The sequence below is a fragment of the Heptranchias perlo genome, chromosome 33, assembly GCF_035084215.1.
Source record: "Heptranchias perlo isolate sHepPer1 chromosome 33, sHepPer1.hap1, whole genome shotgun sequence".
Classification (NCBI taxonomy): domain Eukaryota; kingdom Metazoa; phylum Chordata; class Chondrichthyes; order Hexanchiformes; family Hexanchidae; genus Heptranchias; species Heptranchias perlo.
In genome coordinates, this window is record NC_090357.1 from 9,717,441 (window position 1) to 9,742,345 (window position 24,905).

Sequence of the window (24,905 nt, forward strand, 5' to 3'; positions counted from 1 at the left end):
ACCAGCCGCCCACCTGTGCGCGCGCTGCAGGTTTGAAAGCAGCCGTTGGCGACCGCGCGCGCAAATCCGGGAGAGACAGTCCGGGGGCCGCGCGTGCGCACTACGCATTTAAGTGAAGCCGCCCAGGGGCGAGTCTCCATGGTAACGAGCACGCTGCGCCGCCCGGGTTGCGACACCGCGCAAATTGGAGTTAATTCCGCTTTTTCTTTTTTTTAAAAATGCTGATAATTTCATCGGAGATGCATCGTATGTATACACTTCTCAGCGGCCTCTGGTGGGAAGCTCCGGTGATCTTTAAGGTGAGTAGCCAACTTTTGAATAGGCTAAGTTTTTATTTTCACACAGTGCAAAAATCACACCTATCTCAGTACACAGCAAGCAGTGGTCAGTGTGTGAAAGGATGGCGCTTGAACGGCTTGTCTTTGTGCTGTTTGCTCACATTAAAAAGAGAGATAATAATCAAACAGAAAGGAAAACACTGAGTCTGAAGCGAGGGAGGAGGCGTTCTGACGAAAGGTCTTGGACCTGAAACGTTAACTCTGTTTCTTTCTCCACGGATGCTGCCTGACTTGCTGAGCTCCTCCAGCATTTTCTGTTTTTATTTCAGATTTCCTATATTTCAGATTTCCAGCATCCGCAGTATTTTGCTTTTGATGGGAGGAGGCGCTTGCATTTTGCAGTTTAGTTACAGTCACGTCCACTATAGTAAAGTGGCTCAATACTCAGTCTGACCCGCAATATTTAAGGTGGTGGGTAGAGGGAGACAATATACAATTGATTTTTATTTATTTTTAGATCATTAGTCTTAGACGGTGTTTGGTGCTGAAGTAACGCAGATGCAGCATTTTTGCAGCTGAGTGAAGGAGATAGAAATAAGTCCAACATTTGCAGCCAAGCTTTTCAGAGGACTAGTAAACATTAGGTTGTATTGAATTGTGTTATAATCTTTTAACATCTTTCAGTTCTGACGAAAGGGCTTCGATCTGAAACATTAGATCTGTTTCTTTCTCCACAGATCCTGCCTGACTTGCTGAGCTTCTCCAGCATTTTCTGTTTTTATTTCAGATTTCCAGCATCCGCGGTATTTTGCTTTTGATTAGGTTGTGTGGCATTGATAATTGGCTTTTTTGCCATCTTTTCACCCTCCCTTTTTGAAGGTGTTGGTGTTGGATGGGAGTTGGTGCCTTCAGTTCTGTACAATCGGCTGAAGTGGCAGTTATTTATGGCTGTGATCACGCCTGGACAGTGAGTGCCAGCAGGTTATTTAACCATGAGTGGCACCAAACTCAAGTCGTTCCTGCTCTCATCCGATATCTACACGTGCACTTTCCAGCAAAGGAACAGTGAATTAAAATATCAGATGCAAGAACCCTGATTGATTTATTCCTCTTTCTTGCCTAGAGATGCAGGCACTACCTGTAATGGTTTCACGGCTGCCCTGGCAGAGATCAATTAAACCAACACAGGCTGAGGATTGAACCTAGTCTATATGATTCATTGCAACACTACATGTGGCACTAAGTTCAAAGGGAATCTTTAGTATTAATTTGTTTTAAAAAATTCTTTTCTAATTTTTTACCCCCTTGCCAGTTGTGAAAGCAGCAACTTATTGCTGAGATATAGTTTCACTGGTGGTGGTGACCTTCTGATACCTCATTCAAATGGCAATTCATGTGTGAGGCTGGACAGTGAATGTTGGCACTGTTTTGGACTGACAAGCACACTTCCTCCTATTGCAATACACAGACTTGTAATGTCTAGCTGTTTCATAAGAATGCAGTAATTTTTAGGGACAGGAAATGTCAATTTTGCCCATTTATTGTAACACATCTGATTTGCCTCAGAGTGGAATCACATGCCATAAAGTAAACTGGTGCATTGTTCTATTTGGTAGACGTGCTTTGAGCAAGTTCCCACAGACTAGAGGGAAATTGCTGCTTTTTAAAAAATAAAACTTGATTAAGTTAATTCTGCCACCCAACATAACTATACAACAAAACTCTGATACTGGACAGTGTTGCATTGCATGAGTTGGACAAGTTATACAACAACAACTTGCATTTATACAGTGCCTTTAATGTAGTAAATGTCCCAAGGTGCTTCACAGGAGCGATTATCAAACAAAATTTGACACTGAGCCACATAAGGATATATTAGAACAGGTAACCAAAACTTGATCAAAGAGGTAGTTTTTAAGGAGCGTCTTGAAGTAGGAGAGAGAGGTAAAGGCAGAGAGGTTTAGGGAGGGAATTCCAGAGCTTAGGGCCTAGGCAGCAGAAGGCACAGCCGCCAATGGTGGAGCGATGAAAATTGGGGATACGCAAGAGGCCAGAATTGGAGGAGCGCAGAGATCTTGGAGGGTTGTAGGGCTGGAGGAGGTTACAGGGATAGGGAGAGGTGAGGCCATGGAGGGATTTGAAAACAAGGATGAGAATTTTAAAATCGAGGCATTCTTGGATCGGGAGCCAATGTAGGTCAGCAAGCACAGGGGTGATGGGTGAATGGGACTTGGTTCGAGTTAGATTATGGGCAGCAGAGTTTTGGATGAGCTCAAGTTTACAGAGGGTGCAAGGTGGAAGGCTAGCCAGGAGAGCATTGGAATAATCGAGTGTGGAGGTAACAAAGGCGTGGATGAGGGTTTCAGCTGCAGATGAGTTGAGGCGGGGCAGAGACGGGCGTTGTTACGGAGGTGGAAATAGGCGGCAATGGTGATGGAGAGGATATGGAGTTGGAAGCTCAGCTCAGGAAACAGAGTTTGTGGTGGGAACCGAAGACAATGGCCTCGGTCTTCCCAATATTTAATTGGAGGAAATTTCTGCTCATCCAATGCTGGATGTTGGACAAGCATTGTGACAAATCAGAGGTAGTGGAGGGGTCGAGAGAGGTAGTGGTGAGGTAGAGCTGAGTGTCATCAGCATACATGTGGAATCTGATGTGTTTTTGGATGATGTAGCGGAGGAGCAGTATGTAGATGAGAAATAGGAGGGGTGCAAGGATAGATCCTTGGGAAACTCCAGAGGTAATGGTGTGGGAGCGGGAAGAGAAGCCATTGCAGGTGATTCTTTGGCTGTGACTGGATAGATAGGAATGGAACCAGGCGAAGGCCGTCCCACCCAGCTGGACAACGGAGGAGGTGCTGGAGGAGGATGGTGTGGTCAACCGTGTCAAAGGCTACAGACAGGTTGAGAAGGATGAGGAGGGATAGTTTACCATGGTCACAGATACATTTGATGCCATTTGTGACTTTGAGAAGGGCCGTTTCAATGCTGTGGCAAGAGTGGAAACCTGATTGGAGGGGTTCAGATGGTCATGGATTTGGGAGGCGACAACATGTTCAAGGACTTTGCAGAGGAAAGGGAAGTTGGAAATGGAGCGGTAATTTGCAATGACAGATGGGACAAGGGTGGGTTTTTTGAGGAGGAGGGGTGATGTCGGCAGATTTGAAGGGGAGTGGGACAGTACCTGAGGAGAGGGAACCGCTAACATGGGGGCCAGGAAGGGAAGTTGGGTGGTCAGCAGTTTGATGGGAATAGGGTCGAGGGAGCAGGAGGTGGGTCTCATGGACAAGATGAGTTCAGAGAGAGCATGAGGGGAGAAAGGAAACTAGAGCAAGATGCAAGTATATAGTTTCTATATGTCTCCAAATATACTCTTTTAGTTGGATAGAACAACAGTAACTTGCTTTTATATAGTGGCTTTAATGTAGTAAAACATCCCAGGTCACTTCACAGGAGCGTAATCAGACAAAAATTGACACTGAGCCAAAGAAGGAGATATTAGGACTAAAAGCTTGGTCAAAGTGGTAGGTTTTAAGGAATGTCATAAAGGAAGAGAGAGAGGTGGAGAGATTTAGGTAGGGAGTTTCAGAGCTTAGGGCCTAGACGTCTACAGGCATGGTCGCCAATGGTGTGGTGAAGGAAGTGGGGGATACATGAGAGGCCAGAGTTGGAGGAACGCAGAATTATTGGAGGGTTGTAGGGCTGGAGGAGGTTACTGAGATGGGGAGAGACGAGGCCACGGAGGGATTTGAACACGAGGATAAGAATTTAAAAATCGAGGCGTTGGTGGACCAGGAGCCAATGTAGGTCAGTGAGCATAGGGGTGATGGGTGAACAGGACTTGTGCGAGTTTAAATTATGGGCAGCAGAGTTTTGGATGAGCACAAGTTCATGGAGGGTGGAAGATAGGAGGCCGGCCAGATGAGTATTGGAATGGTTGAGTCTGAAGGTACCAAAAGCATAGATGAGATTTTCAGCAGAAGATGGACATAGACAGGAGCGGAGACGGGCAATGTTACAGAAGTGGAAGTGGGCGCTCTTTGTGGTGGAGAGGATATGGGGTTGGAAGCTCAGCTTCTGAGGTTGCAAACAGTCTGGTTCAACCTGAGACAGTGGCGTAAGGACGTCTTTTTTTGTACGTTTCCCGCCCAACAGGCCAGCCTGATTGACAAGCTGGCCGCAGTTGGATGGGAGAAGAGGAAGGAAGAGGACGTGAAAAGGTAAGTGTTAGATGTTGGGGGGTGGGGGTTTGGGGGTCACGGCGGGGCTCGGTTATCGGCCAGGGATGAAATTGGTGGCAGGGGAACGGAGTTAGTGGTGGGAGCCGAAGACAATGGGCATGATTTTACCGGGGGGGTGGAATTTCCTGACAGGAAACCCAGAAGCCCATACTTCTGGGTTTCCTGTCAGGATTATTTTAAATTTTGTCCACATAATTAAAAACATTAATACTCCTTTTTAACAATTCACAAAATTTACCTGGAGTCAGAAGTACCACCAGAAAAAAATAGAAGTGTGTGTATATGGATGCGTGTACCCAGTAGCAATGTCAATCCACTATATGTTACAAGCTTTTATTTTTAATTAAAACTGTTGGGGTGTAATGAGTTCAGAACGTTGTTTTGTGTATTTACATAAGGAGCTCAGGATAACATTAACAGTTTCTAAAGTTGTTAATAACTAGTGAATTTCGCATGGGGTTGCAGATGGGGAGTCACGACCAAGTGTCGACTTCGGGTGAATCAGGTTTAAAGATAATTGGACCGGGGTGTATAAACGTAATTCAGTTGCTGTGTTAAAGTTATATAACTGACCTTATTTTGATACAATAGTTCAATTTAATATAATTTATAGTTAAATAACAAAATGTACATTTTGGGAAGTAGAGTTAGCTGGAGCATAGGAGTTTCTCTGCAGTACAAATTCAGGAATTGGGAGATGCAAAATGGACGTGCTACAGCAGCATCATTGATGGCAGAGTGTAATTGCAGCGTGGCAGGTTTACATAGGTAATTTCCATTCTAAATGTGGGACATAGGAATTTATAATGGAAAAAGTTGACAGGAAGACATAAGATTTTCAATTTATTACAGATTTCAGTATCTACAGTATCCTAACATTGAGCTGGATCAGTTAGAATTTAAAACAGCAACAACAACAACTTGCCTTTGAATAGCGCCTTTAACATTGTGAAACGTCCCAGGGCACTTCACAGGAGCATTATCAAACTAAATTTGGCACCGAGCCACGTAAGGAGATATTAAGACAGGTAACCAACAGCTTAGTCAAAGAGGTAGGTTTTAAGGAGTGCCTTAAAGGAGGAGAGAGAGTTAGAGAGGCGGAGAGGTTTAAGCAGGGAATTCCAGAGGTCAGGGCCGAGGCAACTGAAGGCACGGCCGACAATGGTGGAGCGAATGAAATCGGGGATGCGCAAGAAGCAAGAATTGGAGGAGCACAGAGATCTCGGAGGGTTGTCGGGCTGGAAGAGGTTACAGAGATAGGGAGGGGTGAGGCCATGGAGGGATTTTGAAACAAGGATGAGAATTTTAAAATCGAGGCGTTCCTGGACCAGGAGCCAATGTAGGTCAGCGAGCACAGGAGTGATGGGAGAACAAGACTTGGTTTGAGTTAGGATGCGGGCAGCAGAGTTTTGGATGAGCTCAGGTTTATGGAGGGTGGAATATGGGAGGCCGGCTGAGAGAGCATTGGAATAGTCAAGTCTAGAGGTACCTCAATATCTGAATAGAGAAGTTAATTTGTATATTTAATAAATGGTGCAAAGTCCTCAAAGGAATTGAAATGCCTTCTAATAATGTACAATTCATTAATTCTGAAATGTGAGTCTTATACATGTCTTTCTGCTCCCTTTAGTGTTGTAAGTAATTGTGCAGGCTATTCCGTCAAAGTGCTGCAGATGTGACTTGCAACAATACGAATTCCAGAATTATGGGCACACCTGCAAAGTTCTCTGTAAGTAATCAAAGAACTATATCAACAGCAAAACGTTTAGATTGAAGAATGCAACAGCAAGGTTAAGTGTACTATCTGTATTCAACATAGCTTTCAGGTAGCTTGCCTCATTGAATAGCAGGCTGCCACAGTGTCAGGCAGTTCCTTTGGGTGCTCTCGCTTCGCTTCTGGGGAGGCCTGCAGTGAGTGGCTGTACATGATTATCATTTTTGCCCATCAATCATCTCTTTCTAATTTCAGCTAAACTTTCATGTACTATAATCCTCTTTTACTATTATACTGTTTTCTCTCTCTGCCTGGACCTTAAGCTATTAAGTCAACTGTTGAGATTCACTTAAATTCTACTTCTATTTTGATCTAAAACAACTTAACCTTTCTTAAACCTTCCAATTTTACACTCTTAAACACCTTTCAACTTTCAAAGATCAACTTGAGCTTTTAAAACCCTTTGAATCTTCTGCAACCCTGGTTTATGTGAACAATGTCTGATCTTAAATACCTTAAAGTATGATGATGAAAATCTCTCATCAACTGACATAACCAATAATGACCAATCGAGGTGACCAATTCAGTCACATGGATCACTTTCACTGGTGTCATTCAATTAAACAGACACGTATGGAGATTATAATTTTTAATTAATTTGATAAAAAATGTACTATCAATTATCTCTCCCCTCTTTTTTTAATTCCCCAGTACCTAAATCACTAGGAAGAGCCAGCACTTGGATAACCAGCTATCTTTCAGGGCCTTGTTAAGGTTTTTTGTCCAAAAATGTGACACATTACTCTGCCTCTATTCTTCAAATTTGACAGGCCACTAGCTTGAGTTGGTACAAGGGTGCTAATTAGCTACATTTGGCCAAACCAGAATACGTGTATGTGTTACAAGGATTAACCCTTTTGTTTGAGCATTTCCTATATGACAGTCCAAGTGGAATGTGGAAAGCCCTGTATGTGGTGATTTCAAAGTTCCACACGAAAAGGCTACAATTCATCTTAGTGATAGAATTCAAGGTAAAAACCTGAGAGTGGATAAGAAAGTGACTGAAGGGCAGGAAGTAGAGATACCTGTTAGAGGAGCTATGCCTGGGTGAGGGGAGTGCTGAGTAGGGTGCTCCAGCAATTGGTGTTGGGACTTTTACCATTTCTAATTTTTGTTAATGTTTTGGATTCAGAAGCTCAATCCAAACAGATCAATTCACAGGTGATGTTAAGTTAGGAGGTGTAATTAAATCTTAGGAATGACAGACCAAATACAATAATGGGCAGATCAGTGACAGATGAGATTTAATATAGACGAGTGTCAAGTGCTGCATGAATCAACGTGAAATAGCTGAGGATAAAGTTGAAAAAGATCTCTGGATTTTAGTAGATTTGATGCTCAACATGTTCATCACTGTGGTGCAGCAATGGACTACTGAACTGTATAGCAAAAATAGTAGAATACAAATTGGAGGAAGTCATGCTTAAACTGCATGGTGCTCTGGTCAGATTACACCTTGAGTTCTGTACCCATTTCTGGTCACTGAGACACAAAGAAGACATGAAGCCCTGGAGGTATTTCAGAGAGGAGCCACAAGATTGATCCCTAGCATCTGAAAACAAAGTTATGAGGAAAGATTGGAGCAACTTGGGCTCTTCAGCCTTGAAAGGAGGCAGCTGACGGGTGATCGGCATTAAGATAGTAAACGGATAGAAAAGACAAAACACTTTGGAACACATTGCTCAGATTGCAAATGATAGAAATGATCCCTAAAAGTATAGTAAGAAAGATCCAGAACACTATTTCAAGCTATTTTTTATGAGAGTAGGAAAGAGGGCACAGATTCAAACTAGTAAAGGCAAATTTAGGACTGATGTCAAAAAGTTCTTGTTTAGCACATGGAATGAAATTTTGGGTAGGGTGGTGGAGGTGAAAATCCTGGAATCATTTAAGAAGCAGTTAGATGCCATCATGGACAAACTGTGAGATGTTTTTGGATGAATGAATTAAGATGGGCTAAATGGCCTTCCTCATCTGTGTTTATCTTGTGCATTGTGTATCAGGGCTGTATATTTTAAAAGTTACGGTATGATCTATGAAATTTAACTAGATTGGGGTCAGAATGAAGAAGTTAATCCATGACTGTTGCATCCATTGTGAATGGAGTGTCTTATGCTGTATTTTTATTGAATCTGTGCTCAACATGCCAATCCTCATGGGATGATTGAGTGGCTCCTTCTTGTTTATACTATTGTTTTGCAGTGGGGCAGCTCCGTTCTGTGATGAACAAAGCAATACCAGCAGTAAACATAAATGCCTCTCTGTCCACCTGTTTATGATAGCAAAGCTGACCTGTAGGATTTTCTCCTGACATCAGGGAAACATAGTTGCAAACATGGCATTTGAGGAAGAGGGCAGGTGAAAATCTTGTACAGGTGCAGCTGTTCCATTGTTGCTAGTTGTACTCCAAATTCACCTTGCAGTTTCAAGAGGAAGAATTCAGAATACTGTACCACCAAATAAATGGGACATAATTCTGTACTTGTCTAGTTCTCGGTCTGGACCATGCTATCAAGGAAGTGGTGAGCAAAGACCTGCGCTCCTTCACTTGCAGGGAGGTAAAATCAGAGGGCCATTCGTTATATCTGGTGATGGGTCTGTATAAAGGAGGGGAAGGAGAAAAAATAGGAAATGACTTGCAAAAAATAGACCCTGTCTTTGTGGCAGCAGGGTGCATCAGCTGGAGTCGATGGCACTGAAAATTAACTGTGTGAAAATGTTTTATCAGGATTGCTGAATATAAAATTAAATATTTATAATACTTTAAAATTGATTTTGAACTGACTTCTAGAAATAGGAAAAAACTACTTAATATGTTTGTCTATTTTGAAGAAGAATGTCAATGATTTGAAGTGTCAGTATTTCATAAAAAGTTGTATTTTGTTCTTGTACAGTTTGTGCCTTTGCAATGCAAGTTATAAGTTACAGCAGTGAATGCTTATATTTAGAGGAGATGAAAACATGCATGTTGGCGTGTCTTGTGTACCAGATTTTACAGCATTTTTGTGTTAGATACTCCAAAACCTTAAAATATTGATGAAATCTGATCATATGCATTTGTAGAGTTTTTTTGAAAGATTCTAACTATTGATGATCAGGGACATTATTGATTTAGCTGTAACTGCTCATTTGCAATCTCACCAGCATTGATCGACATCCGGAAGTCAGAAAGTAGACAGTCATTCGTTTCCATGGTACCAGGCTGTGAAGGCTGCTGGTTTGTGGTTGAGATGTTTAGCAGCTCGATGCATGTGATAACAGGAAAAGAAATGATCATGCAAATAGAGTAGTCAGTCCGTCCCTCACGAGGAAGGAAATATTTAACTTCTTAATTCACAGTTTACTAGCCTGTTTCATATATGGTTTTCAAAATGCTCAGAGAAAGGTATTCATTTAGGCTTTCCTGGAAACATTCTCCAGTGCGATTGCCTAAGGGGAACTAAAAAGAAGAAATATTGTCTCCTCCATCCCTACTCTCAACACTTGGTAATGTTTTTTGTAATTATTGCATGAATAACTGCCCTTTACTTCCCCTTTCAGTATACGGTGTAACAGTTTAATCTGGCAGTTTGAGACCCAAAAATTAACTCTGTGATTGGGCATTTTGAATTATAAACATCCAATTGTTTATAGAGAACTAATGACTGGTTGTTTGATTAGAGGTTTTGGATTTGATGTATCCAACTTGACGGATGGGTCTTGGTTGTCACATGGACAGATTAGCCTATTAAAAAGTACTGTCACTTATGATTCTTTCGCAACACAATTTCTAGCTATTCATAGCCAATTGGCTAAAATTCTAACAATATTGTGCCATGAAGTGGTACCCTCTTCAGAGAGAGTCAGGACCAGAAATGGGTTAGGCATATTTGCGTATAGACTCTGGTTGAGATACTAACAGTCACTTTGAATCTTCAATTCAGTACGTGTAGGATCCATGCTTCAAGCTTTTACTCACACTACACTTGGTAGGAGTTGACATTTGCAGAACTTATCACAGATTGGCATGTTGTGCCAAATCACTGTTTTACATTTCATTATCTTCTGGATACTGACTAACCTGTTGTACATTTCAAAATTTTCTGTTTTTATTTTGGATTTCCAGCATTAATGCTGTTTTCATCTTTTCTATTGAGTACCTAAGAGTTCAGTGTTTCATTAAGGAAGCTGATTCCAATGTGCTACAATAGGGAGGAAGTGGGTTCAATGTGTTTTTTTTTAGAATTCTATTTAGTTAACTGAAATATTTTATTGGATTTTTTACAAAGTTTGTTAAAATATATATAATTTTTTCTGGACATTTTAGAGAAAAACCTTTTTGGAACATTAAATTTGCTCTGTATTTTGTCTATGGTACATCCTACCTTTTTCTAAAGAGATTTAGCAGTTTCAAATTGAACTTGAATAGTTCTGAAAAGGAATGCTGAATTTTTGGAAAAGCTGAGTTTAATTGTGGAAGAGTTCGAGCCAGAATTGATATGGGATTATATGTTTTTGAAAATGTGTGCTTTTGCTATCTGTAATTGGGCAATATTTCACTGTGTACCATAAGATAAGAGGCTCGTGCTTTTCGTTGGAACACCGTTTCTAATTTCAGGGACGAACAATGGAGCACTGTAACAGCTACAAAAGGCCAAGTTAGAGAGTTACCTTCAAAAAGTTCACTCCGAGGCTCAACTCTTCTGTAATTAATCTACAAATTGATGTTAAAGTTTAAAAAATGATACCTTGTGTTTTTTAAAGTATTGAATGGTTCCTTATAATTTTATTACCTGGATCGCTTATTCTTTGTTTTTAAACAGCTAAAAGTTGGGTATTATTTTATGAAGTTATGGTCCTGTTAAGTTTAAAAAAAACTTTTGCAAGTGTGTTTAGGGTGGCACACTGACTTTATGCATTTAGTGCCAATGTCTAGCTATAGAGTGGAGGAGTGCAGATTTTATTTGGCATTCTGCTTGGTTCCCAATCTCAGCCATACTGCATGGGGAAGTGCAGTGCAAAGACGAGACATCTCACCTTTTTGGGGAGGTGGAGAGAGGGCTCTGGCCACCGCCAGTCCACAAAGATGCATCTCTTAGCAGCTGACTAAGAGTAGTAATGATTAAGGACATGGAGCAAATTGTCCAACCGAACTCTCGGCTACAGTTGGGTTTTGGCAAACAAGATCAGAGTAAGGGACAGGAGAAAACAAGTTTAATAAAATTAGAGGTGTACGTACCTTCATTTAAAAAAATATTAGTTATGGTAGCTGCGGGTGTAACTTGTTGGAATTCAGATATATGATTCCTCACATGTGAAGTTCACAATCTCAGTCACATTGTCTGGATAGGTACTGATGGAGTCAGGTACTTTCCCACAGAGAAAAGCAAATAGCCAACCATAGCTGCATCTTTTTACGTCAATTTAGTACTTAAAACCTCAGAATCAACCCATAGGAACCTTTCTTGATCTGAAGAGCAGAGGAGTTCCCCTGACCAACAGTTATCCCTCAACCACCAACACTAAAACAAATTATCTGGTAATTTATTTCATTGCTGTTGGTGGGACCTTGCTGTGCACAAATTGGCTGCCATGGTGCCTATACTACAACCCCGACTACACTTCAAAAGTACTTAGTTGGCTATGAAGCCGTTGGGACATCCTGAGGATATGAAAGGTGCTATATAAATGCAAGTCTTTCTTCATTCTTCTCCATATAAATGCAAGTTGTTGTTGCTGTTGCTAAACATTTCATTTTATAGTTCAGTAATATATGAGCAAACTTTCTACTGTTTAAAAAAAAGCAAAATTGGATTTAAAACTCCAGTCCTCTTTCAGATAATTGTAATTGTGCAGTGTCTGAATTGCACTAGAGCAACTGAAACAGGTATAGCAATTAGAATGGCTTTGCTATAAAATGCTATTTATGTAAGGAGTCTGATGGTATTGAGAACTTGTATAGAGAAAATAAGAAGTAAAGCAGCATCATTCTCCATTTTTCTGTTTGTGATATTGGTTTGTTCACTTAAAATTGATGTGTGCAATGTAGTGTCACGATGACAGCTGTGAGCTGTTTATTAATGTGAATGCAGGCTCAGACACATGTTTGGTAAAATGTCCAGCGGATTAGGCAAAATAAACTGGTCATGCTGACTAAATTGTAGCTTTCTTGTATTTGGTATAGAAATTATAATTGTAGACTATAAAAAATTATTTAAAATTTTAATTACATGTCATTTTCAAACCTGAAATTTACAGATGTGAAGGGTTTTTAACTCACTACTTTTTAGGGTATGAGAGATAAGAATCAACCGAAAAACGTTCAAGATAATTGGTTTTATTGACATTATGACACAACAGTTTGACAGATAGAGATGCTTACAACTCGAAACTCAAGTCTATTCCTTTAGTTTTCCCTAAAAGCTGATATTAAAAGTCCATATTGAAAAGTCTAAAGTCCTTCAGTACAGATTAGTGTTTCATTTTCAAAATTCAACATTAATGCGTTGGGAGAGCAGACTGTGACTGGGCTGATAATACTAAAGCTTTCCATTACAACATCATTCTTCCCTATACTTTGAATAAAGCTCGATAAAGCATAATGATGCGGTTAACTATTTGGTACAATAGGTTTTGTTTCACTTTACTTCCTGAAAAAGCTAAAGCTTTAGTTCAATTGTGGCCTCTGTTTGCAAGTAGATTACCGTAATGCTATAGACATTCTTTGGAAGCCTATTTTTGAAACCTACACAAAAAAGGTGCTTTTGTTTAGTGTCAACATTGGTCATGAAGATATGACATCTACTGAAAGTTGACCTCCAGTTCAAGCAATATTTCTATGCTCTGAATCGGCCGCAGCATTACGTAAACCCATCTCAACATTCTGGAACTAATTGAAAGGTGATGCATTTGAGACCAGGTTGGATTTGCTGCCAAGTTAATAACTTTCCTGCTATCTTTCAAATGATGATACTGTTCTGATAGCACTTATGGAACACTGACATTTGCTCATGGTAAATAACAAAGAGGTCATGAAGGTTTCCTGTGAGAACAGACAAGATAAGTGGGACAGTTCCATTGAACCCAATATTGTGGATTTGGCAGCCAAGGTAGGTTTAATGCAGTGTATCTTATAAAGAAAGTATTAGTAAGGGCCCAGCATAGAACTTGAATGAAACCTCGGACCTTCCTGATGTGGTTTAGTACTACACTAATCAAAACAAGGATCCCAAGAAGGTGTAGTTCTCATGGATTGCCATAGTAAAACCTGGTTAATTGATTTGACAGAAAAGTTGAAACATAGAAGTAGGAGAGCTTTGTGTCCTAGTAATTGCTTTTTGCTTTTTTAAAAATATTGCTGCTGACATTTGTGTATGGACAAATACACATGTGGTTGCTGTGGTTCATTTTCACTCGGGGCTTTCTATACTGTAGTATAGTAGTATTCTTTCTACTGCTCTGTTTTGTGATGGTGGTTTACATTTTTATAAATATTTGTATGAAACTTAAAATGCTTTTTTGTGCTCGTTATTGTGTGGGCTATTAATGCTGGTATTCCCCTGCATGGCATCAAATGTTCTTCATTCAGCTATAATTCAAATAGATGCAGTCACTATGCCTAAGGGGAATTGTGTTCAGATTAAATGGCACTTAATCGTAAATGGAGTAAAGGGAGATGTAATTTACTGGTGTTTCTCAGTAATTCCTTGTTCTTAGGTCTTATGCATTAAAACTGCTGATTAGAAGTGGCTTAGAAAACAGGTAATGTATGTAGAATTTCCCTTACAGTGACATCTATTTCTTTTTTAATGATGCGTTCGCAAAGAATGCTGCTACAGTCGCTGTCCTCATTTTTGATGTTGCTGAAGGAGATTTTGCACAAAATTTCTGCATCTATGTCTGCTCTGACCAGGAGTTGTTAAAGCATAAAGACAAACCTGGGGCAACTGAGAAGTGTCGGTAAGTGTACAGGTATCTTTTACAACAGCAATGTAATTAAGTGACTATTTAAATGAGCACAGTTTCTCTGTGACTAAGATCACTTATACATTTTGCAAGCTTACTTTTAAATCTTCTACACAAATAGCAATTCTGAAGCCTACAATATTAAGGTTGCATAAATTTCTGGTAGATGTGCAAACCTTTACAATCTTTAACATTCAATCTTGTTCAGCAGCTATTTTCAACTTTCAAGGACAAGCATGGTCAGCATGGGGCTAGTGTCTTCTATATGTGAACATCCTTTAAAAGTTTGGGACTTAGTGACTTTCATTCATTTAAATGATGTGATTTTAGAAAAGTGTTAGGATTGAGGGAAGGAATTGCTGTCGTGTCTCAGAGTCAAGGATTGGCTCCCAATTATAGGTTGAACCCAGTAGCACCCTTAGCTTTACTTTCATTTAATGAGGCATTACATTTTCCCTGCAAGTAAACAATGAAATCCTCCAGAAAGAGAGCCCCTGACAGTTCCCTTGGCACTACTGTGTCCAGAGTGATACAAACCAGTAAGGCTGCAGGAAGGTGTGTGTTGAATTAGGTAATCTCAGCCAGGGTGATGATACAGGTGCTATGATTGGCTTCAGTGCACTGGCCTACCGAGGCAAATAATCAGCCAAGTTTCCCACTTTTGATTGTTATGTGGTGATTCTTGCTGGCAAATATGTGTGTATCGACATTGGTCAAGGAAAGGATAAGGCTCAGCTGCGAGGCCCCACATCACAGTCTAGGCTCCTGCATTAAGAATGGCAACTTAGCTGTAGAACAGCTTGTGATCATGGAGCTGTACTCCAACCTGAATCAGCATAAGAACAAAAGAAATCGGAGCAGGAATAGGCCATATGGCCCCTCGAGCCTGCTCCGCCATTCACTAAGATCATGGCTGATCTTCTACCTCAACTCCACTTTCCCGCCCTATCCCCATATCCTTGATTTCCTAGTCCCACTCTTCCACACTACCTGTCCCTCATACCCCAGTCTACCTCTCGCTGATCCTGAAAACCCAGTCTCCCCAATCCATATTCCTTGTCCCCAGACTCCCTCTGACCCCCATTCCTCAGTCATCAGCAAAGTGATGGAAGGTGTCGTCGACAGTGCTATCAAGCGGCACTTACTCACCAATAACCTGCTCACCGATGCTCAATTTGGGTTCCGCCAGGAACACTCGGCTCCAGACCTCATTACAGCCTTGATCCAAACATGGACAAAAGAGCTGAATTCCAGAGGTGAGGTGAGAGTGACTGCCCTTGACATCAAGGCAGCATTTGACTGAGTGTGGCACCAAGGAGCCCTAGTAAAATTGAAGTCAATGGGAATCAGGGGGAAAACTCTCCAGTGGCTGGAGTCATACCTAGCACAAAGGAAGATGGTAGTGGTTGTTGGAGGCCAATCATCTCAGCCCCAGGACATTGCTGCAAGAGTTCCTCAGGGCAATGTCCTAGGCCCAACCATCTTCAGCTGCTTCATCAATGACCTTCCCTCCATCATAAGGTCAGAAATGGGGATGTTCGCTGATGATTGCACAGTGTTCAGTTCCATTCGCAACCCCTCAAATAATGAAGCAGTACGAGCCCGGATGCAGCAAGACCTGGACAACATCCAGGCTTGGGCTGATAAGTGGCAAGTAACATTTGCGCCAGACAAGTGCCAGGCAATGACCATCTCCAACAAGAGAGAGTCTAACCACCTCCCCTTGACATTCAACGGCATTACCATTGCCGAATCCCCCACCATCAACATCCTGGGGGTCACCATTGACCAGAAACTTAACTGGACCAGCCATATAAGTACTGTGGCCACAAGAGCAGGTCAGAGGCTGGGTATTCTGCGGTGAGTGACTCACCTCCTGACTCCCCAAAGCCTTTCCACCATCTACAAGGCACAAGTCAGGACTGTGATGGAATACTCTCCACTTGCCTGGATGAGTGCAGCTCCAACAACACTCAAGAAGCTCGACACCATCCAGGACAAAGCAGCCCGCTTGATTGGCACCCCATCCACCACCCTAAACATTCACTCCCTTCACAACCGGCGCATTGTGGCTGCAGTGTGTACCATCCACAGGATGCACTGCAGCAACTCGCCAAGGCTTCTTCGACAGTACCTCCCAAACCCGCGACCTCTACCACCTAGAAGGACAAGAGCAGCAGGCACATGGGAACAACACCACCTGCACGTTCCCCTCCAAGTCACACACCATCCCGACTTGGAAATATATCGCCGCTGGGTCAAAATCCTGGAATTCCCTTCCTAACATCACTGTGGGAGAACCTTCACTTCACGGACTGCAGCGGTTCAAGGCGGTGGCTCACCACCACCTTCTCAAGGGCAATTAGGGATGGGCAATAAATGCTGGCCTCGCCAGCGACGCCCACATCCCATGAACGAATAAAAAAAAAATCTCCCTCTCTCCCTGACCTCCATTCCCCCTCTCCATGTCCCACAGTCTCCTCTCCCTCTGACCTCCATTTCCCCTCTCCATGTCGCCCATTACCCAGTCTCCCTCTACGACCCTCATTCCCCCTCTCCATGTCCCCTATTCCCCAGTCTCCCTCTATCCCTGACCCTGTTACCCTCTCTCCCTGTCCCCAGTTTCCCTCTCTCTGCCCCCCCTCCCGAATTACCATGTCTCCCTCTCCCCGACCCCCATTCTCCCTCCCTGACCTCTGGAATAGGAAGGGAGAAAACTGAAGGACGAAAAGTGCACATCACAAATCCTCCAAATAGCTTGATACCAGTTTGTATAATAATAATACTGTATAATAATAATAATGTATGTGGTTTGCGGAAGTAAGGTTCTGCTCTACACATTTTCTATGCATTCCATCCTTTTCCTTTAAAATGCTACAATTGAAAATAGCTCTATTCAAGCCAATTCTGTCCTCTTAACTTAAAAGTTAACTCTCTTGCTAGCTTCTCCTTTTATATCCAGAAGAAGATTTGTATGTGTTTTCTGGAGCTATCTGTTTGGCTTATGTGTGTATCTTGAGCTTGGATTTCCACATTGGATTGACATTTTTGCACATTTGATTTATCATTACTAATTGATGCAATGACAGAAAAGTACTAGAACTTGGAACAAATGGTCTGCCTAGCATTCATCAAAACCCACAAAGAACCCATTGTTTGATCTCTGCCAGATTCGAGACTAAATTCTACTGCTCCATTCCTGCTCCCCCGGACCCATAAGTGGCAGCAGCACTTAGTCCAGTCGCAACTCCAGAGATGCACATGGACCACATATAATCCCCAAGCCCAAGGAGGTGTGTTTAGCTGATTTGAGCCTAGCCTAATTGTAAAACCATCACCTTTGCGAAGATGTTTTCCCTGCGATACAGTTCACAGGTTGAGAAGCATGGATTATATAGAGGTTAGTTGGACACCTTAACAATCATATGTGGCACCATGTGATAAATAGTTATTCTCTCATATACATGGGATGTAGAAATGACTCCATCTGTGTGAATTAATTAGCCAATTGAAGTTACTTTTCCATCAGCCACCAGCAGTTGGGGAAAATCAAATGGCTGAGAGTTTACATTTAGAGTCAATGTGCAGCAGCTGTACTAAAGCAGTTTGTGACCTTAAAAAAGATCACCAAATTGGATCAAAGCTTTACTACAAAAATGTAAATAATTCAGATTTCTTTTACAGTTACATTTAACTGAAACTTCAATGTTGTACAAAAGATATTGTATTGGAGGTTGCTGACTTTGATGTGTAAATCTATGTGTGAAGGAGATCTGTGTAAATTGCTTGCAACGTTGTCACTTGCGAGTTATGCTGTGTTCTTTGTTCATGGTGTAAATATTATACTCAATGCTTCCGATACAGAATCCTATGTTTACTTTGCAGTGCCAAATAAATAGTTGTGGCCAGTGATGTATAAAAACGTTATTGTAGATTGAACTCCTAAATGTTAAGTTCTGCATTTTAAGTTCTGAATGGGTTCTTGTCTGAAAGAAAGCTGCAATGTGAAATAGAGAGGAACAGTAGGAGTCCTTCAATTTGTTAGAAAAAATGTGTTTGCTGAATTTATATTTTTTCTTCTTCATGGTCACTTGCCTCCATGCACCTTTCTTGTCAGGTAAAATGAAGTATAAATGCAGCATTTGTGCTCCTCGTATCTCCATTTTCTTTGTTGTATTGGCCTCCTTCCCACTTTCAAGCTGCTGTTTCCCTTGCCCGGAGAGAGAGTAGGGAATGATTTTATATGCTTCACGTCCTGCACCTGTAAGGAAAATGGTAGTCCGAGAATAACAGAACGATTCTCATATTTATGGATGTATTGCTTTAATTTTGGTAACTCTCTCTTCCCAAGCTCCAGTTTCACCGAAGCTATCTGAGCATCATTGTTTAGGTAGATTTTGCATGATGTGCTGCTATTGTCATACAGTACATTTAGTTACAAAGAACCTAATCAGCCATTTTGATGCCCTCATTACCAAATGCAAATGTAATGTTCATAATGGATCACTGAATTTAGTTCTTTGTCACTAACAGGATACGTTACTTTGAAAATTTGATTAGTGCACATAATTGTGGTTATGCTTTGATTAATAGGGATGATAGGATTAAACTAGCATTTCAATTGTTACAGAGGTATTCCCATTAAACAGGAATATGGCATATGAATAAGTATTTAAATTTATATAAGTTTACCAGGGATGAGGGACTTCAGTTATGTGGAGAGATTGGAGAAGCTAGGATTGTTCTCCTTAGAGCAGAAAAAGTTAAGGGAAGACCTAATAGAGGTATTCAAAATTATGAGGGGTTTTGATAGAGCAAGTAGGGGGGAAACTGTTTCCTCTGGCAAGTGGTTCAGTAACTAGAGGTCATAGATTTAAAATAATTGGCAAAAGAACTAGAGGGGAAATGAGAATTTTTTTCACGCAGAAAGTTGTTAAGACCTGGAACACACTACCTGAAAGGGTGATGGAACCAGATTCCATAGAAACTTTCAAAAGGCAGTTGAACTTGTACTTGAAGAGAACTAATTTGCAGGGTTATGGGGAAAAAGCTGGGATGTGCAACTAAATTGGACAACTCTTTCAAAGAGCCGGCACAGGCACGACGGGCCGAATGGCCTCCTTCTGTGCTGTAAGATTCTATGATTCTATTTAGCTGTAGAAAAAAAGAAATACTTCAATTTTTATAGTACTTTAATCATATTGTTGAAATGCCTTCATACAGTGAATTACTTTTGGAACATAATACCGTCATGTAGGCAAACATGGCAACCATTCTGAGCCAACGACATCCCAGAGACATCAATGAGATGAATGACTGGTTAATCTGATTTTTGGTGGTATTGGTTTGAGGAAGGAATGTTGGCCAGGACACTGGAGAACTCCATGCTCTTTGAACAGTGCCTTTAATGTCCAGCTGAACATACAAATGGATCATCAGTTCAACATGTCACCCAAAGATTGGCACCTCTAACACTGCAGCATCAGGATTGCATGTAGTTACTCTGGGTTGTGTACTTGAGTCCCAGTGTGGGACTCAAACTCACAGTCTTCTGACCCAGAGGTGAGGGTGCTAATAACTGAGCCAAGTTGATACTATGCCAGTTAATTTTTTTATTATTCTGATAATCTTGTTATCTATGTTATAGTACTGTTCTTCAGTGCAGTAATATGAGGCAGCCCATATGCCTCTGCAGGCTGAGATCACACATTGCAAGTTGGTTTTGTTCCTTGTCTCCAGCTGCCGTTTTATTCTACGTGTGAGTGGGCTGCGCTCTCAGCACAGTCATACAGACTAGAAATGTAGTTTTGGCATTGCTGGCCAATAGGAACCGTTCTCTGACATCGGGAAGGTCTATGGCAAAAATGGCAAATTCGTGTTCGTGACTTTCGAGCAACTGCACATTTGTAAATGTTGTGCATACACAATTGCGCCAGTGTTGCTGAATCTGGCCCAGCAGCATAAACAGGATGAGTTCAGCTGGTGGGATCTTTGCCAAATTCCCTTTGAATCGGTTCTGCAATATAGATGGGGGCTGTTGTTACATAATTTCTTTGTTGAACCCAGCATACATCTATTCCATTAAAGTGGGGAAAGTGAGTGCCATAAACCAAAGACATCGTCTTGCAGCCAGTCTATCCTGTAACATTCTTGTCAACAGTTTGGTCTGTTTTGAGTCAGAGCAGTAGCACATTTTTATTTATTTCATTTTCTTTTTTTTCAATCAACATTTACAATGTTCTGGTAAATATCCAGAGAAAAATGAATTAAGAAAAAAGACTGCATGCAATTGTTCTGTGAACAGACTGTCCATTTCAGTGGAGTGTCACAGGGCAAAAAGATGCTGTTTCAACAATGGAGCCCTACAGATTAGTTTTTTAAAAAATGAATTGTTCTTGTTTTTTAAAAAATAAAGTTTCTTTTATCAAGCGATAGGTATTTACAATTCTGAGTACTTACACAATGTACCCCCATTAAAAATCCTCTACTTATGAATGAGATCCATGGACCATCATACAAAGTTGAAATATATAGACCCTGGGCCCAGAATTTCTGGTGTAGGAGAGGGTGCAAAAACAGAAAGATCACCCTTGGAAGGCAGGAATTTGGGGTGGAACAAAGTAAGCTGGCAAGCTTATTCTACTAACTGCAGCTGACAGTGAGAGAAATGCATATTTGCCATTGGTTGCACCTTTACAGACCCACTGCAAACACAAATGTTTCTAGAATATGAAAGCCACTTTAGAAAGTCTTCTTGAGTTCTATTAACCTTGTGTTGCTGTAGTTCAGTCACTTTATCCCTAGCCTCAAAGTACCTGAGAGGCCAGTGTAGGCAAAGATTTTCATGTCAGTCCCACTAAGGCAAATGCTACAGCTTACTTGCTGTAACTATCTCAGTGATTCTGAAAGAAACAACAATTATTTTTTACAGTATTATTAATAACAAGTCACTCAGCCATAGAAATGCCAGGTGCTGTGGGGAGTTGCTGCATCTGAGTTTTGAGCAGCTGTACCTAACTATCTTTCTGTGCTATTAAAAGCTTTGTCTGTAAGAATGTAGAAATTTGAGATTGTAGAAGTGCATGATTGTAGTCCCTTTGACTAATTGGAACCCAGAATTCAGAACCATAGTTTCATCAACCAGTCAGATTCCAGAACCATATTACCAAAGACCAATTAATTCACAGACCCATATATGTAGTATAATTTCAACCAACAACATCAAATCATGCACTTCTACAATCTTGTATCTGTCTTTACCAAGGAAGAAGATGCTGCCAAAGTCACAGTAAAAGAGGAGGTAGTTGACATTCTGGATGGACTAAAAATTGATACAGAGGAGGTACTAGAAAGACTGACTGTACTTAAAGTAGATAAGTCACCCGGTCTGGATGGGATGCATCCTAGGTTGCTGAGGGAAGTAAGGGTGGAAATTGCAGAGGTGCAGGCCATAACCTTCCAATTCTCCTTAGATATGGGGGTGGTGCCAGAGGACTGGAGAATTGCAAATGTTACACCCTTGTTCAAAAAACGATGTAAGGATAAACCCAGCAACTACAGGCCAGTCAGTTTAACCTCGGTGGTGGGGAAACTTTTAGAAACAATAATCCAGGACAAAATTAATAGTCACTTGGGCAAATGTGGGTTAATAAAGGAAAGCCAGCACGGATTTGTTAAAGGCAAATCATGTTTAACTAAGTTGATTGAGTTTTTTGATGAGGTAACAGAGAGGGTTGATGAGGGCAATGTGGTTGATGTTGTGTATGTGGGCTTTCAAAAGGCATTTGATAAAGTGCCACATAATAGGCTTGTCAGCTAAATTGAAGCCCATGGAACAAAAGGGGCAGTGACAGCATGGATACAAAATTGGTTAAGTGACAGGAAACAGAGAGTAGTGGTGAACGGTTGTTTTTTGGACTGGAAGAAGGTATACAGTGGTGTTCCCCAGGGGTCGGCACTAGAACAATCCAGGACAAAGCAGCCCGCTTGATTGTCACCGCATCCACCACTCTAAACATTCACTCCCTTCACCACCGGCGCACCGTGGCCGCAGTGTGTACCATCTATAGGATGCACTGCAGCAATTCGCCAAGGCTTCTTTGACAGAACCTCCCAAATCCACGACCACTACCACCTAGAAGGACAAGGGCAGCAGGCACACGGGAACAACACCACCTTCATGTTCCCCTCCAAGTCACACACCATCCCTACTTGGAAATATATCGCCGTTCCTTCATCATTGCTGGGTCAAAATCCTGGAACTCCCTACCTAACAGCACTGTGGGAGAACCTTCACCACACGACTGCAGTGGTTCAAGAAGGCGGCTCACCATCACCTCCTCAAGGGCAATTAGAGATGGGCAATAAATGCTGGCCTTGCCAGCGACGTCGACATCCCATGAACGAATTTTAAAAAAAACACTTTTTTTGATATATATTAATGAGTTACTGGTGTACAGGGCACAATTTCAAAATTTGCAGATGACACAAAACTTGGAAGTGTAGTAAACAGTGAGGAGGATAGTAGTAGACTTCAAGAGGACATAGACAGGCTGGTGGAATGGGCGAACACATGGCAGATGAAATTTAATGCAGGGAAATGCAAAGTGATATATTTTGGCAGGAAGAACAAGGAGAGTCAATAGAAACTAAATTATACAATTCTAAAGGGGATGCAGGAACAGAGAGACCTGGGGGTATATGTGCACAAATCTTTGAAGGTGGCAGGACAGGTTGAGAAAGCGGTTACAAAAGCATACGGGATCCTGGGCTTTATAAATAGAGGCATAGAGTACAAAAGCAAGGAAGTTATGTTGAACCTTTATAAAACACTGGTTCGGAGTACTGTGTCCAATTCTGGGCACCGCACTTTAGAAGGATGTGATGGCCTTAGAGAGAGTGCAGGAAAAATTTACTAGAATGGTTCCAGGGCTGAGAGACTTCAGTTGCGTGGATAGACTGGAGAAGCTGGGGTTGTTCTCCTTAGAGCAGAGACGGTTGAGAGGAGATTTGTTAGAAGTGTTCAAAATCATTAAGGATTTAGATAAAGTAAATAAAGAGAACCTGTTCCCATTGGTGGAAGGGTCGAGAACCAGAGGATGCAGATTTAAGGTGATTGGCAAAAGATCCAAAGGCGACATGAGGAAAAACTTTTTTACGCAGCGAGTAGTTATGATCTGGAATGCGCTGCCTGAAAGGACTTTGGAAGCAAATTCAATCATGGCTTTCAAAAAAGAATTGGATATATGGTTGGAGGGAAAAAAATTGCAGGGCAATGGGGAAATGGGATTAACTGGATTCTTACAAAGAGCCAGCATGGGCTTGATGGGTCAAATGACCTCCTTCTGTGCTGTAACCATTCTATGATTCTATGATTGTAAATGTACATTCACACATACACGCACACACATACACATATATACACATATATAATATGGTGCCTTTAATGTGGAAAATGACCCAAGGTGCTTTAAGAAGAGGGAGAGAAAAATCAAAGGATTGGATGCCAAGCCATGGAGAGAGAGAGATTAAACCTTTGCCCAGCTTCGGCCTTCATAGCACAAGGCCCTAATGTTACCCATCAGATTTTGCTCATGCCAGAACTTGCTGCCAACGCAGGGCCAGCAGAGAGACTGGGACTGGCAGGTGGCAGTGAAATGTGACCCTTTTCCAACATAATCTAGACTGAAGCCCTAATATTGGTATCATCCCAACAATTACCACAATATAATTTTCTTTTAAGACTTTTTAACATGTATTTGGACCTGGAGGTGGCATTAATATTAAAAATAGTAAAATGTATTACTTTGCAATTTCTGCAATAATAACAATATTGGTGCTTCATACTTTTTTCTTATTAGGAGGAGGGCACATCTCCGTTGCCTACTGGTCCCAGGCAACTCAGCATCCCTACTTGCTTCTTCTGGTCACAGGCAGGCCTCACCCTCCATGCTTGATCTCTCCCAGTCACGGCCATCACATATGCTTCCTTCCTCTGCATCCTCCTGTCTCCATGCATGATCTCTTGCTCCATGCCAGTACCAACAGTTCTCAACTTTGTCATTTGGCTGGGTCTTTCTCTGGTGCGTGGCGGGGTGGGGGGTGTGGTGTTGGAAGGTCAGCATAGGACATTACAGTGCAGATTTACAGAGATATACACAAAATGCAACCTGATTACGTTTTACAAGCAGATTATACTTGTATTGTTGTTCTATGCTGTGACCAAAACTAGAGTCTAGTATGGTCATATATGCCAGCAATGACAAGAGCACATCAGAAGCTGTTCCGTAATTCCAGGCATGCTGGATCCATTCTTTATACTATGGAGCAGATACAATATATCCAGTATTTGTGGTTTCTGAAAATTCACACTTGTGATTTTGACATTCTGGCTGGGACATTTGCCGTCATCATTGGAAGGCATACAGGGCAACAACGATGAAAGCGCATGTCTGCCCTTTATGGGTGTGCTGCGACGTTGCACTGGGTGGGTTTGCTGAGACATCAACCCACCTGTGACCAAAGTCGAAATGGTCAACTTGACAAAGAACCAGAGTTACCAAATAGAATCATACAGCACAGAAGGAGGTCATTCAGCCCATCGTGCCTATGCCAGCTCTTTGAAAGAATTATCCAATTAGTCCCACTTCGATTCTTCCCCACAGCCTT

General features: G+C 41.5%; 1 protein-coding gene across 1 annotated transcript in view; it reads left to right on the plus strand.

Moving 5' to 3' along the window:
- The first annotated feature begins 226 nt into the window (after positions 1–226).
- LOC137301471 (dixin-like) overlaps positions 227–24,905 on the plus strand; it is a 113,716-nt gene continuing 89,037 nt past the window's right edge. The window contains exons 1-2 of the mRNA XM_067970978.1: positions 227–299; positions 6,150–6,248. Coding sequence (XP_067827079.1) covers positions 6,225–6,248 — 24 coding nt within the window. The 5' untranslated portion in view covers positions 227–299; positions 6,150–6,224. The remainder of the gene's footprint in view (positions 300–6,149; positions 6,249–24,905) is intronic.